Source organism: Copadichromis virginalis, linkage group LG4, assembly GCF_057382275.1.
Source record: "Copadichromis virginalis isolate Kocher_CV1m ecotype Utaka linkage group LG4, C_Virginalis_male_GT1.1, whole genome shotgun sequence".
Taxonomy (NCBI): Eukaryota; Metazoa; Chordata; class Actinopteri; order Cichliformes; family Cichlidae; genus Copadichromis; species Copadichromis virginalis.
The window spans coordinates 20860717-20877046 of NC_140621.1; the positions used below are offsets into that span (position 1 = coordinate 20860717).

The following is a 16330-nucleotide window of genomic DNA, read 5'->3' on the forward strand; positions in this document are numbered from 1 at the left end:
GGGAGAATACACCTTATTATACTTATTATACACTGAATATCAGATGCGAGCTTGGTATCAGCAGAAAGGTATCTGTATCAGACTGAAGGTTGAAGAAGTCGGATTATATATCCCTGCTTTGTATGAAAGATATTCTCAATTCCTAGCTGTTTGCAGTTAACAATGCAAAATAAATAAATAGATAAATACTGGCGGCTGCCAGTGTTACCTGGCAGTATAATCTTTAGCTGGTTCTTTAAGTTTAAGTTCTAAAATACCAGATCATCTCTTAGCAGGTTAAAAGATGTTCCACGCTTATTGTTTAATGTTAAAAAAATGAGCATGAAATATCTTTTAAATCCTCTGCGATCAAATTTTGCCCTGACCTGAAAATCCATACAGTTTTAGCAATTTAACAGCAGAGGGGTTATTATCATTCAGCCTGAAACAGTGGTGTACAGATTATACTGCACCATTGAGAAACCTGGGGAATAGAAAAGGGATGAATTGAACTAGGGTAGCATGGTGGTGCAGTGGTTAACACCACAACAAAAAGGTCCTGGTTTGAATCCACCATCTGGCTGAGTCCTTTCTGTGTGGAGTTTGTATGTTTTCCTCATGTCTGCATGGGTTCCCTCCAGGTACTCTAGATTCCTCCCACAGTCCAAAGACATGGAGTTAGTTGGGTTAGGTTAACTGGTGACTCTACATTGCCCATAGCTGCAAATGTAAGTGCAAATGGCTTTCTGTCTCCGTCTACAACACACTAGTGACCTGTTCAGGGTGTTGGATAGGGGGGTTACAAAGAGAAGCCTCTTCTCTCAAAAAAGAACATCTCAACACAGCACAGGTTTGTAAAACCAGATCTGAACAAACAACCAGATTTCTGGAACAATGTCCTTTGGACAAATGAGAATAAAGTAGAGATGTTTGACCATGATGGACAGCACTATGTCTGGGGATATCAAAACACAGCATATGAGAACAAACAGCTCGTACCTATTGTCGAGCACAGCACTGGAGGGGTGATGACTTGGGCTTATTTTGCAGGCACGGGACCATGAATTGATCTGTATGCCAAAGTATTCTAGAAAAAGACGTGCGGCCATCAGTTTGGCCCAGAGTGGATCATGCAGCCTCAGCATGATTGAAATGCTGTGGCATTTAGGAGAGCTGTGCATAACTGAATGCCCACATACCTCAATGAACTGAAAGCAAGACAATAAAGAAGAGTGAATGAAAATTCCTCCAAAAAAATTGAGATTAATAAAGTCATACAGAAAATGATCACTTCAGTTATTGCTGCTAACTGTGGTTCTACAAGCTGCTGACTAAAAGGATCTGATTAGTTTTTTCTGCTTCTGCATTTTCACTTAGCTTTTGTTGAATAAAAAAAACATTGCAATAAAATATGTGTTGCTGTTCACCTGAGGTATTTAAATTAGTTTGGGACCTGCTAAGGACCAGATTATTAAAAAAAAAGAGAAGTCCTGGTATGTAAAACCTTGGAATTGAAATAGGGTGCACTTTCTTATTTTCATCACTATAAAAGGCTTATACATTTGCAGCATCGCGCCAGTGAGCGAAAACACAAAACAAAGCCCCAGTTCCAGTTAGGGGATACAGTCTCATTCACCTTCTGAAGCTAGGTAGCTTTCAGAGGAAAACCTCTCAGGTTAAAGTGAAAAACGTCCTTGAAGCAAACAAAAACACCTGTGAAACTAAAGAGACCAATTGGAAGGCACAGGCCTCCATGGTGTAGCTGTCTGATGCTCAGCCTGTGTGCGCCTGTGTCAGAGGATGACTGAGCTCTGTAGTGCCTTTCATGTCATGGACATCACATGGGGCACAGCCAGGGGGAAACTAGTGCAGTGACAGGAAGCAGTGGTTGGCTACTGCATGCCAAAAAGCTGCTTTCTCATTGGCTGACTTTGCCTTCAGGTAATTTTGTCACACTCGGTTAGTTTTTGATGAAATGCCCCGTTCCTTTGATGTGGGGTGCAAGTGTGCATGCACATGGACACTACCCTGTGCATGCACACACAGTCCTTTTCTACTACTTACCCATGGAAAGCTTTTTTTCTCCTTCATTTTTAATGTACACGTGTTGGTTATACCAACAATTAAAATAATATGAGAAAGAAGCTGGTGTATGTCATACAGATGCAACAAGGAAACTCAACATGTCTCTGTATTTATGCGCCCTCTCTTTTCTACCGGTACACACTCATGCAGATATAGTCAGGTCCACACAACCATATTAGACAAAATTCACACATCTAACCTCTTCTTGCAGTTCAAGGTGCTTTACTCTCCAGACTAAAGGTGAATATAAATTTTAATTTCCAAATTTCATTAAATTCCTATCAAACCTGAAGCCTCCTGATCTTTTGTCTTTCATTGTCTCAGAACTCTTGGCTGTATTAGCAAGCAAGGTGTGGCTATACATGGATATATACAGTTGTGTGGGGTGAAGACGTCCAACATAAAGACCTTTTCTCCACTAGACAAATGTCAAACTTCATATCCCTATTAAGCACCAGGTGGGGGGATTAATTAGGCATATTACCGTGATCACGACTACATTGTAATGCAGTGTAGTATTCTGATAATATCTTATTGTGGGGTGTGGGGTGAGTTCAACTTCTACTAAGCACTGAGTGCAAATATAGCTGGTGTTTGACAAGAACCTGTTCATATGCATGTGGTAAGAAACTGTGCCTCCAAGCTGCTTAGCGAAGGCTTCTGGTTAAAACTAACTATTTACAGAAAGCACAAACATTATAAGTCTTGCTAGAGCTTGAAGGAAGGGTTAAAGATATCGGTGAAGACTGAGAGAGAGAGGGAGAGACAGAGAAATGGAGGGTGGAGGTGTAGGGTAGAATAAAAAAGTCAAATAAGGAGGTGGTGTGCGTAAGAGGCAGGATTCATGCTCACTGTAGCCCAGAGATGAGGCGTCTTTATCAGGCACAGAAGCGGCTTCACAGACCCCTCAGTGCAGAATAGAGATTGAGAGGTCTGGGGCTGTGTGTGTTCACACATGTGCATGTATGTGTGTACACACACACACACACTAACAAAGATAAGCTTCAATAGCATCCAGTCTAACACACCTCCACACACCTTTTCCTGAGCCTGCTTCCATCACTTTTCCTTCTCTCCTTTCCTTTTTGGTGATCAAATGCATTGAACTATCTCAACGTCTGATCTTATCTCCTCTGATTTCCTGCTTCTCATCATTTCATTCCAGAAGCTTTGCCCGTCTACTCCCAGAACCTCCACCAAAACACCGCTCCCCCACATCCCCCCCTGTATCCATCGCTCTCCCTTTCTGTCTCTCCCTTAAACGCACGTGTCTTTGATGAGAATCCATTCATGGATTTAATGGATTTCTCTTGCCTCTTTTATTTCTTTTTTCAGAATCTGGGAGATGGGTTAAAAAAATATATAAATATATATATATAAAAAAGAGGGAAAGCTGGCCTGCTCAGCCTCTGCTTCCAAGAGCATGGTGGACTGCAGAGGACAGCATTTCTGTCTGCATCAAAAGAATGAGAAATTTTCAGCTTACAAAACAGGGCGAACGAGTCAATATGGATCTGAGGTCTGGCTGACTTCAATTGCATGTGGGAAAAAAAGAAACAGGGTGTAAGAAATAGTAAAAGTTTTCCCTGCCCACTGCAAAGTCAAACTTGGAGACAGATAAGAAAGTACAAAAAAAAAAGTAAGATGTTCAACCTTTGGTGAATCTTTTTTTGAAGAATCAACGTTGAGCTGACAAAAAGGATGGAGAAATCATTAATCTCTTCATGAAAGTGAAACTAGCGCATTGCTGATAGTGTTATCTGTCTGAGTTCAACGCAGCTTTGAATCCACTCCAGACTGCCCAGCAACTGTGGGTCATTTTTTTTCTTGCGTACATAAAAGACCAAAGACACACAGAGGAATTAAAGCGGGGCCTAAAAGATAAAACAACTTTTAGCTGAAAAACAGCCTTCGCATATCCAAAAGGGACTGATAGTAAATAGCGTGAGTTCTTCAAATAAAGATTACGCTGTCGTAAGCACACTCTCTTTCTCGGGTCTTTCTCGCTTCAGAATTACTGATTCTGTTCGCCATATGGAGCCAAAATGGCCGCCTGGGTGCTTCGGAGGTCCCTGCATTCCGGGCCTAATGCTGCACAGCTGGTGTGGGATGGTGTTTAATGAAAAATGCTCTCTTTGATGGGCCCTGCAGTAAGGATTAGTTTATGATCAACACCACCTTAGGTCAGCTTCCTGCTAGGCAAGCACAAGATTATGAGCGATTTCGCAACCGTGGGTCCAGCTTCTAAGGCGGCGAACGAACAAATATGACAGAGAGAAAGTAAAAAAGCACAAAAGCAAGAAAAGAAGATGGATAGTCGATGGAAGATTTCATTGAAGTACTTCCTGGTGCGTTAGGAATAGTAAAAAGCAATGCTGAACAATGGCTCTATTGAAATGCTGCGGTTTTCTCTCTACAACTGACCTTGCACATTTCAAAACAGTATATTCCATGATGATAAGTGGGTTACCCCAAAGACCCAAAAGTACAAATAGTTTTGATTTTGACAGCACTTATTGCCCAACTTTTTGTTTAGGCATATTCGGTTGATTTGATTGAGCAGTTCAGGGAAATCTGTCCTTAGGGTCAGATAACATTGGCCCATTTGTATTCTTAGCCAAATGCTCCGACATTTAAAACTGTTTCCCAGACTCGCTGCAGCCACAAACGTTCTAGACATTACCTGACCAAATGTAAGCAGTCAGGACTGGACACTGAGCAGTTTTTAACATGCCAGCTTTCTAGTTCGAAGTCTGATGTCCGAGTGAGCCTGTGACAACAGATCGAGAATTCACAGAAAGCAAGTGGACGCCGCGTGTCCCGCCTCCTGCGCGTTTTGCCCATGCAGTACTCTCACCTCAACCAAACTGCTCTGCAGCAATGAGAACGTGCTTGGAGTGAATGTCCCCCATTATGAAAGGGCAACTTCGTGCAATGTTCAGACTAAATACCCAGGGTTGTTGGATAAAATCTCCTAATAGCAGGAGATGAGGTGCCTACCAAAGATTTTAAAGACTTCGTTGTTACACCAGAAACTTTGCTAGAGCAACAAATCAGGTTCAGTAGATCTAACAGCTGATGTGAAAATGAGAATTACTGTTTTTAACACTCAGCCTCCAAAACAAAGCTTCTGCATCCCATCTTTCTTGACTTCAGGTACTGTTTTTAAGCACAAGGCTTCTATGAAACCCCCTCTCTTTTATACAGGTATACAACCTCTTCAGTTCATCCTCTTTTTCTCAAATTCACTGTTTAAATTATTCGAGATGTTCTGTTGCTGCTTTTAATGTTTTCCCAGGTTGTTTTCTTCTTTGACTTTTGGAAAACATGCAGATTCCCCACACCTCCTTAACCTTTACTACTCCAGGCATTCCAGTATTCATTCACCCAGTCAAAACAGAGTTAAAAACCCATATCTTATACTTTCTCACCTTCTCATGTGCAGCATCCTTCTCCTGCTGGTGGTTTCTCTCGAGCCGGTCCAGGGATGCCTGTTTGTCCAGGGTTGCTCTTTGCTTTTCCTCCTCCTGGAGCAACGCCATCTCGGCCAGCTGCTGCTTATGCTGGGCATGGGCCTTCTTGAGGTCCTCACGTAGCTCTGACAACTGGGCCTCCAAATCTGCAATTGTCTGGACAGAGAAAAAAAGAAACCTGCTGAATTAAGTAAATTAAAATTAATGTCCAGTAATTTTTCCCCTCTATGTGTAGAAGGCCTTCTGCTCAGGCTCACACTGCATTTTGCAAAGGTGATTACTTTCAGATTTGCTGAGGTCATTATTTGAAGCTTTGGCCATGTTCAATATGAGTGTCCCACCATTGTAACACTAAGTACATCACAAAAAAATAAAAAGTCCACATTTTAAGTACAGGTTTCTTGTATTTCTGTTTACTGAGAATTGCATATTGAGGGTTTTTTACCATCTGTGTTGTCATGGTCCTGGATCTTAGACCCAGGGTTTAGAATTTTTGTGGGTTCATGACTGCTTTTGGTTTTGGGAATGAATTGTGTTTGAGTTTTATTGTTTGTTTCTTTTGTAACACCGGCTGTACTGTTGATACTTTTGCTTGATGTCATTTATATCTTCCAACAGAGCGTGTGCGTCTTGGTGAGGCAGTTTTTAGTGAGTTCCCCTTTGTGCTCCATTCTGTTCCAGTCAGTGTTTTTCTCCTTCAGTGTCAAATTCAATTCAATTTTATTTCACAACAACAGCTGCATCAAGGCACTTTATATTGACTTTGCATTAATGGAGAGAAAACTCCAACCCCAACAATCCGATGGAATCCTGTGAGCAAGGATTTGGCAAAAGGGGGAAGGAAAAACTCCCTTTTAATAAGAAGAAACCTTCAGCAGAACCAGGCGCACGGAGCCATCCGCCATGCGATGAAGCCCTTACCCCTCTCTCGACCTCTCTCAGCCTTGACTTTGCTCCGAAGAACGTTTTAATAGCACTGCCAGTGAGAGTCAACATTACATAGTAAGAATGCTAATAAGTACAACCCTCCACGGCCCATGAAACACCAGAAATAGACTGGTCTGACATGCTGTGAAGCTGCATCTCAAGAGTTTGGGAGATGTCAAAAGGAGAAGATAAGTCTACTGTTTTGTCAAACCTACATCACATATTTGGGATGATGGAGACTATCTGCAAGAAATACGGGTGGGGGACTTTACATTGAAATGCGCCTTATATCCTTACAGCAGGTACTTGAGTTAGCTGTATTCACATACATTCAATACTGTAAACAGCAATGGACAGAAAAAAATAAAACACCTCGCAGGCATATTGTAATCATTTTACACAAATTACAAGCAATGAGTAAAGCGCATTGTAGTTAAGTGTAGGTGGATCTAAGATGAATTGCAGTGTTTCACACTTCCCTACCTGTATTGCATGTATTCCCCAGCTATTGCACATCCTCTCCTTGGCTTTTTTCTTTTTACCGGTACTCCTCTTACTGTGGTTTGCACTGTGCGCTCAGGCTCCTGCCCCCTCCCGCTCCTCAAAAGCCTGGGCATCCCAGGACAACGCCACGTTAAGGCAATCAGACAGAAAGCATCTGAAGTCTTTTTTAGCGGGCACTGGGGAGACTTCAAAGCAGTGTCACAAAAACAGGCAGATGTTGTGGCTGTGTTTCACTCGCTTCTACATTGGCACGAGCACACACACACACACAGATCCATTTGCACACATACAGACACACACATGCCTACACAGAGAAGCAGCCACACATGGCACACTGTCACACACATAGGTTGCCATGCAGCGCATTCAGAGAGAGAGAATGTGAGGTAAAACAAACAAACGCATGCACTCCTCTGCGTCCCACTCTTCTGTCTCTCAATATTACCAGTCTCACTGCTCCTCTAGTGCCTTCTTCAAGTGCAAGCAGCTATGAGATCTGAGCCCTCAAGAGTCTTTAATGTATAATTCTCTCTTTAACAAATGTTGGGAATGTGTCCTCCAAAAAAAAATCTTTTAATAAGTTAGAACATAATCTACCAGAACAGAGACATTGGCAATGACACTTCAGGAACTTAAGAGGCCAAAAGTGCATGTTTTCATTGGGGGGAGCGAACACAGTCGCTTCAAGAGGGCACGTGTTAGCAGGCTGATGGGGAGCTCTGTGAAGGAGCAGCTCTTGGTAACAATAGAAGAGTGTCAGATGAAATACTGGGTCAAACCGTGTCAGCTAGGATGACAAAACACTGGCAAAACAACCTCAGGGAGAGTGGTTAAGGACTGAATAAGAGTTCAATCAAGGGAAAATATCACAGTCAAGTGAGGATCAGTCTTAAGACTTTATCAACACTTATAAAGATTGTATTAAGATTCTCTAAAATCCTCTACGAGACCACAACTAACTGCTTTTTCTCCTACTCTCCACTAAACTGCACAGTGACAACCCCGCACAGCTAGGATGAGCAGTGATTCTTCTGTGAAGAAAACAAAATGAAATGAAGAAATGCATAATAAACGATGGGTATCTGTGAATATGCTTTATCACGATTTCACAAAACAGAAAACAAAATAATGAGGAAAAACGTGCAATCAGTTCAGTATATCTAACATTAATTGAGTCTCAACAGATTAGCATAATTACTCCGCTGGTATGCCAATTAGGCTCTTTTAGAGACTTTAATGTCAGATGTTAAATATGAAATGAGACTGTAACTGTAACCAGAGCCCGACCCTCATTTAAGTCGGCCGGTATCACAGGACGATAGGGACTCAAAGGTACAGTGCCAGAGTGTGTTAGATGGACCAAAATATGAAATTAAAGAACATAATGCAGAAAGATACAGATGGTGCTATCACAGAATCACATAGTCGGTCTAGACCAGTTCTACTCTATAGTTACTGTATACTGTTGTAGCACAATTAGCATTAGAGCTAAGAAAATGATGGAGGAGAGAAATCTGTTTGCCCATTATCAAGGGACCATGACAAAACCCTTTTCAGATACAGCTGTAACTAATAACAGCCGGTACATACTGGTACATACTAGCTTTATGTATTACAGTTACACCTAAATGTAACAGAGCTATAATTATTCTTAGCAGATTCACCTTTATGTTCCTGCAGATTGAACTCGTGAGCTGTGATAACAACGCAGGAAGTTGTTTTCATGATTTCCGAACTCTGAGAATTCAGAAAGTATCCACTTGCAAGGTCGAGAATAGCACAAGAACCACGCTGGAGGCATTTCTAATTAATGCCCTCGTCAACAATGTGAGCACTACCCCGTTTAGAGGCACCGCATCTCGACTCGCATCCTACAAGTGAGGTCTATAGTTTAACATTCTGACTGCAGGCAAAAATATTTATCTCTGCGCATACAGCTGGCAATATCCTATCTTATTCTATTCATGCAATATTAAGTTAACAGTTTCTTTTTTATGATGAATTTCTGTATCCACAGCTTTCTGACAGAATTTCAAAGGCAATTCTTTGGTAATAAAGGTGACAGGGTTGCATAATGTGATGTATAATGCATATTATTTACATATAAACACAAACAGAGTGCGAGAGATTTTTACTGAAACAGAGCTCGACGAAGTTTTGAAAATTTCACTTTCAGCGTGACGGTAACAAGTTTTGCCAAAGATGCATGCAGCGATCTCGACAATATATCACGACTATAACAACGCTTTTGGTTCATCGCTCAGAATTCTGGACTCTGGCATCATGTCGGGGTATGAACATAAATATATGGCGTCCTTCAAGGCGGTTTGGGTTAGAAGCGCCGACTGTTCACTTAACATCTAATTTAGTATCTCAGAATTTTGTAGTTGAACAGGATAACTGAAGCTGTTTGTTTCATCAGTGAGCGCTCATAATCTTTCGACTTGCGTAACTCTAAAAAGTGTTGTATGCAAATCCCCCCAAAAAACTAACCTACAAATATTATAAACAACAGAATAACTCTGCAAAGTATAAAGTCAAGTAGGACACACGCATGCACTGACGTGTGACATTTGACTCTTATAGGCAATTAAAATGTGTAGCTGAATTGTGTAATGAATGATTCGCTGTTGTCAGGCAGATAACGTGTGTGGCTGGAATCCAACATGTGATGTATGCACATAATAAATGGCTTTGGGGTTTGAAAGGGGAGCATGTTGTAACACTCCACACATCACAGAACATCAGCATTCGCTGATGACTTGAGGCATGATCAATAGCTCCCCAGTGAAAAACAAAAATAAAAATCTAACATAAATACTCCCCCGTGAGAAAACGTGATGAAATCTGTTGAGAAAAACACAAACACAATGACACCTCAACTCAGGAGGATATTCACGTGCCACTGAAATCAGCGTGTAACAAAGATTTACCTGACAACACCCGGGGACCAATCATTTCCTAAATGACAACATGGAAGGATTGAAACAACAAATGAGCCCCCCACCCCCCTTCCACACACACACACACACACACACACACACACACACACACACACACACACACACACACACACACACACACACTTCTAACTGCACTTTCTTGTTCTCTTGATTTTTTTACCTTTGACTCAGCCTGTCATCACCCTGTTCATTTGACTCATTTTAATCACGTATTTGGGAATGAAGCGCTTTGAAAAATTGACAGCATCATTATTTAGTCCATTACGGCCCAGAAGAAAGACCCCGCAAGACTCGCGCTCTCTCCCCCATGCTGTTTGAAGTCCAGATGGTGGCACGTTCCTTTATAAAAAAAACACAATTATTCGGGAAAATAATACCCATAAAATGAGTTTTGAGGGGCAGGTGGAAAAAATATGAACGATGGGGTTTTGCATAGAACAAACAATCCTGATGTTTGCAGAGAAGAAAAAAAAGAAACACACATACAAACACAAACTTCCAATTAATTTATAATGCTGGCCCTAGTTTTTGAAGTCAAACTCTTACTAATGTTTAACAATTGAAAAGCTTCGCAGGAAAAAAAAAAGAATCAAAATAAACAGAAATGAATAAAAAAATAAATTATCGCAAATGTGATAGCACACAATAGCACACACAACAACATACTGAAATGTTCTGCGGTAAAATCCAATACTTGTTTGTTTTCTTTTATTATGGATATTTTACTGTTTAGAGGTACAAAATAGTAAGTTTTAGTAAGTATATAAACACACACACACTGCTAGAGTCTCCAGAATGGAAGCGAGAAAGTCCATGCCATCATTATTTGTGCTGCTTCGTCCTTTGGGGGGCATTAATCAGCTAACAAAACACGCTATGGGCAAACATGTTTCACCAGCAAGACATTTCATCAATTTAATGGTTCAACCAGCTCAAAATCTCTAGTTCATTCTGTAATGAGAACATTGAACCATGTTACTTTTTCCCCTCTCTTTTACAATATTTTCTCTTTAGAAATCCCGTGATTATAAAAGACTGATATGTAAACGTGTAAACAATGATAACTCCTTGCATATGATCGTCCTTTACGCAAACGTAGCCCCGATAACGCCGCTGACTTGCGACTACATAGTGGAAGAATCCAGAGTTTCCTGGATGATAAACTCTGGTGGGATGAGGACAGTGTGTCCCTGTGTGAGTCGACTCACTGGCTCTGCTTCTCAAACACAAGCCAAGAGACAGGAATGCTATTTATTAGTGTCCCACCACATCAAGGGGATGAGTGGGCATTACTCACCCTGAGAGTGTGTGTGACAGACATTAGCTGTTCTCTGTCCTTGCCAACTTTTTTTTAGCTGCAACTGTCCTTCCACTGATTCAAGGAAGACTAAGAGAAAGTGAGAAGAGCTAGGCAGAAAAAAACAGGGGCTTGAGACCTATTGCCACAGCAAGCCTTTGAGCTATCTGTTATGATATGATGATGTTGTGACTGTCGCTTGATGATATTATGGTCCACTGTTGTCTGAGGGGGAGCTCGGCAACACAAAAAAAGAATGAGGTGTAACACGTCCTGCAAGGAATTGCTCCATACTGTCTGCATGCAACAAAAATAAAAAGTTTTTTAAAATTAAATTCTTATATCACAACTTTCACACATTGTTTTTTTTTAAAAGAGACGCATGTAAACAGCCACGTGATATCAGTGTGGCAGAGCTCTAAGTGGAAAAACACAGCTACAGCACTGCAGTTGTGTTTAATAATAAGTATGTATATAATAGGCATATTTTTAATACATATGGGCTGACAGTCTGCCAGCTTGTGGCTCTTTTTTAACAGCAAACAGCACATCTGTGCATCTGCTCTCACACAGGAAGTCAAACCAGCTCACCCCCCCTCACAAACCATCAGTTATCCATCTTTCCGAGGCCTGAGTGAAAAATCCTGATTTCTGACGCTTTAACATCTGACATTAGGCAGGCGACTGATGTCTGCTGAAAATGCTGCAGGAGCAAACAGGAACTGAGAATATGAAATGAGGACTGGGGAAGTTTGCTTTTTGCTTTTTTGCTGAGATTGTGTGACTGACATTAGCTGAGATTGTGAGATTTGTCAAACTGCACGTCATGTTGACACGAGCAGGGCGACATGCTATCAGTGGAAGTGTCCTGTGGTGACGGCATCTAAAGAAACATCTCAGGTTTTTTTTGGTTAGTCTTTTGACACAGCTTCCAGCCTTGAAGATGGTTTATATTGCAATAACTTGGCTACTGTAGAAGTATACTGATATGGCTAAAAGATATACGGGGTCGAGAAAATAAAAGTTATAGTAAACAAATCCGAGCGTATCCTAAATATGGATTCATTTTCAAACTAAGTGGGAGCACTGCATCTAGTTTTAATGTTAAAACTCAAACCGTAGACACAGGATAAACTGATCAAATTTGTCTAATTGGGGAGGCTCAGGTGTATATTACTCCTTAAAGCATAACACTGCTGCATATTAGCTTTTACTAGGTATAAACTATTTCATTCTTATTGCATTTAAAGTTATTGTTGTCTTGTGAGGACAAAAACTAACCAGAAAATTGTCTAGGTTTGATTTCCTCGCCATTCGCGATGAGTGACCAGAGTCGGTGTGAGGAAATTCGGTCCACAAACGTAACAAAAGTCTCTCTGGGCTCCCATCGTCAGCTAACTGCCAATATACAAAATTCTCTACATGCCAATGTTCATTTCATCAAGAAGCTTGAAGAGTCAAATACAAACCCCAGCTGGGGGCTGGTTTGTCGAATGGCTCCCCACAGAGCTCCAGTCTTGCCCAGGCTGGAGAGAGGCGAAGACAGTGCGTGATGGGGTCTGAGATGAAACCCTGCTGCTTTGGTTAAATGGTGACCACATAGTCTCTCAGTTGTCAGGGATATCCGTTAATATAGACCCAAAATGTCATACACTCATTGTGGCTGACCATGCTGCAATAAGAGAATAATCGCTGTTTTCCGGAGGGTGATAGCTACCTGTGGTGAAAGGAGAATGGCAGGCAGAAAAATTCACTTTGGTGGGACTAAAAAGCGCTTTACAGGGCGTCCACAATTATCTAAAACACAAATTCAAACCATGGTTGTGGAATAAAAGCTAGGCACTCAACAGCGTTGATTTCTTCCCCTTTACATAGATACCTGTGGGTCTTTTGGATTTTTGGTCTTTACACTTTACACAAAGCCTGCTGCGATAAAAAGTGAGTTAAAATACAACGGGGAAATCGTTTGAAGTTGGGACGGTGCCATTCTGCGTTTTGTTCATTCCATTTCTAAAAAACTTTTTTGTCGGGCGCAACATTGCTTCAAAACAGATTTTAATTCAAACGGCAGCATGTACGATCTTCTGTGTTCTTGCGCTGAACATACGGTTTCTAAAATTATTCGCGCCGCACGTCAATATATGTCTTGCTTCAAATAAAAAAGTATCTCAACCTGCTGTGCTTTTGAAACCCCAGGAAAACGTCAATGAGCAAAATACAAAATGGTTGTCCACGGGAGACCGGCGGGTCAGCGCGTGTGTGTGTGCGTGCGAGTGCGTGGATCAGTGGAGACCCCCTACCTGGGCATCGCGCTTCCTCCACTCCTGGGTGTGCTGCTGGTGCTGTTGTAGGGCGGCCCTGGCCTGCCTCTCCAGGCTGCTCACCTCCCGCTGGTGCTCCTGGACCAGGCTGTCCTTTTCCGCGCTGTGCTGCTGCTGTAGCCGCGTCCTCTCCTGCTCGTGCTGCATACGCTGCTCAGCCATCTGATTGGACAAGCAGGCAAAGAGAGACTTCATCAGCCAACACACACTCAGAGCAACCCTGTCGTCATGACAACTTGTCCATCCACCGATCCATCCATCCTTTCTTCGTCCTATTCCGTCAAACCCTCTTCCTGCACCCAAGAACCCCCGTGCGTGTGCCAAGCCAAATTTGGCGAAATTGGTAGGAAAGTGCGGGGAGGGGGGAAAAAAAGCGAGAAAAGTTTTGCCGCTTCCTCACGTCGTCAGAGGACGACATGATGTGATGTGTTTACATCTGGCTCGCTCCCCCCGCCCTCCCGCCTCTCCTGCCAATTGTACAGACTGGCCCTCCACGTCCCACTCCTCTTTCTTCAAATCTGTCCCCCTCGCCTTATTCTGGGATCGGCATATAAAAGAGCTGCGAGTTTGGGCTATGCAAGCAAGCTGGTAGGGGTTAGCCATCTGGCTGCAGCAACTACCCAATGCCCCATGCTATGCGCCTGACAGCATGTGAAAATCGGCTTAGGCAATGACTATGATGATTACTATAAACCCAAATTAGAAAAAAAAATGGAAAGAGAGGTGAAAGGAGAAGGTGCTAAAATATTCTTGGTACTGTATTATAATCTATGAATGAATTTAACTGACAGAAAATGCGCATATTAATGAAAATCAATTCCATTTTCTCAAAATGTAAATATCTATGCCACCAGAATGTAACTGAGGTTTATACTGCTAATGCAGTCAGCGTGTAGTAAGAACCTGCACCAACCATTCAATAAGAAGGCGTGGTTAGCAGTTAAAAACACCACAGCAAAGCCTTTAGTCTCAGCAGAGCTGCAATCACCTACACATAATACAGCAGAGCAAAATAAAACACTTCTAATGGGACGCAAAGCCCCAATTTTTCAGGGCTTAATCATCCTGTCAGCTGAACCAAGTCTGTATTCCATCTTGGCTGTAAGCGGAGTCACCTGCTGAGAGGTGAGCCTTGCCAGTGAAGCTCCCAGCCCCAAGCCCCCAAGCCTTTCCCAGGCTCCGTTCCGTTCCCACTCCCCCATGGCGGGGAGACAAGTGACCCCCACACCATCCCACCGTGCAGGCCCAGTCGGAGCCCTGAAAGGACAGCAGGGGCTTGGGGCCCATTTGCCTCCCTGCTTTGAAGCTAATCCCCCGCACATTGTGCATGACGGCACCCTACCTGGCCTGCCAGAGAAGCGGAGATCAACGGCCTCTGTGCCCGCTGCCTGCTCTATCCATGGTTATATCTTCCAACGTTGCCTGCTATTCAGAGCAGGTGATGAATGAGGGGCTATCTACAGGAAGCTGGATTCCATCCCTGGCACTGAGACGAAGGCCACAATAGAAACTTGATTTAGACAGCCAAGAATGTATTCCTCTACTTTTGGGAGAACTTCAACTTCAACCTCAGCAAATAGCAATCAAAGGATCACTGAATAAAAATGGATTTTATCTCTGAGGCTTAGTTGATGGCATGGCAGAAGTAAACAATTACACACACCCTCAGGATAACCTCACACACATGCCATTTTTCAGAACAGATCAGGACAGCAGGCAGGCAAACACCACACGAAACAAGCGCAACATGTTTCACATGCTGCCAATGATGATGTCTACAGAAAATTCTAGTGACAACTTGCACCGCCTTCACCTCCTTTCCCATTTAACAAAATAACACATGCAAATCAGATCCACAGCTAGAATGCATTGTCCCACACGAAGAGTCAGAATCATACAGCTGTACATTTTAGAGCTGAGGGATGAGGGAGGTTTGGAGGAAAGAGGGGATCTCGGGAGAAATTAGGATAAAGAATTGGGCAAGATGGTGGAAAAATCTTTTTAGAAAAGCACGGAGAGGAGATGACAGAGAGCAGACATAGCAAGGAGCCTGGCTGTGACATCACGTAGCGCCACTGTGGACTAGAGGATGCTGGACGCTGTGGTTCTTAAAGGGACCGGCATGGTGCTTATGAGGGAAGACTGAAACGGGTATGGCACAGCTGGGTGCCGTAGATACAGAGTGAGTCGGGTGTTACTGCACAGCACGACTCCCGTCAGCCTGGACTGACATGGTTGTGTATGTGTGTGAGCTGCATGCCTTCAAGCAGGACAGTGAGGTAATAGGCTTCTTTCAACCCTGGGGAGGGAAATCTGAAAATGTTTGGAAAGGCGGAGGGGAGAGGAGGGAGGAAAGCAGAGTAGAACAGAAGGCCTGTCTGGTCTCAGCAGGGGAGAATGGGGTGCATGAAGGCGGGTGGAGAGAGACTGAGGAACAGAAAAAAAAAGACACCTTCAATCTCACTACAGGTTTGTACTGCAACTGGCCACTCTATTTATTGCTGATATATGTGTTCAATATACGTATCGTCTTGTACATCTACATGTAATTTTGCCTCTGCACACAGAGGATTTTAAATTGACCATTTAAGATGTGACTCAAGTGCAGACTTTCACTTAAATCAAAGAGTTCAACAAAATTATCGCATTCACAGCCATTTTTATATGTTTTCCTTTGTTATTATACGACAAATCAAGCAGGTGGAATTGAACTTGGATTCGGTAGCTGTTCACTGATTCTGAATGACAAAGGTCATGGTTAGGGTTAGGCTGAAAGCCCCC

General features: G+C 42.6%; 1 protein-coding gene across 7 annotated transcripts in view; it reads right to left on the bottom strand.

The window, feature by feature from the left end:
* Positions 1–16330, bottom strand: part of cep112 (centrosomal protein 112) — a 123922-nt gene that overhangs the window by 45023 nt on the left and 62569 nt on the right. For 6 of the 7 annotated variants that reach the window (XM_085454152.1, XM_085454149.1, XM_085454146.1 and 3 more), the window contains 2 exons: positions 13529–13711; positions 5496–5693 (listed from right to left, as the gene is read on the bottom strand). In XM_085454152.1, the coding sequence (XP_085310278.1) occupies positions 5496–5693; positions 13529–13711 (381 nt within the window). The remainder of the gene's footprint in view (positions 1–5495; positions 5694–13528; positions 13712–16330) is intronic. The other variant, XM_085454153.1, reaches the window with a different exon arrangement.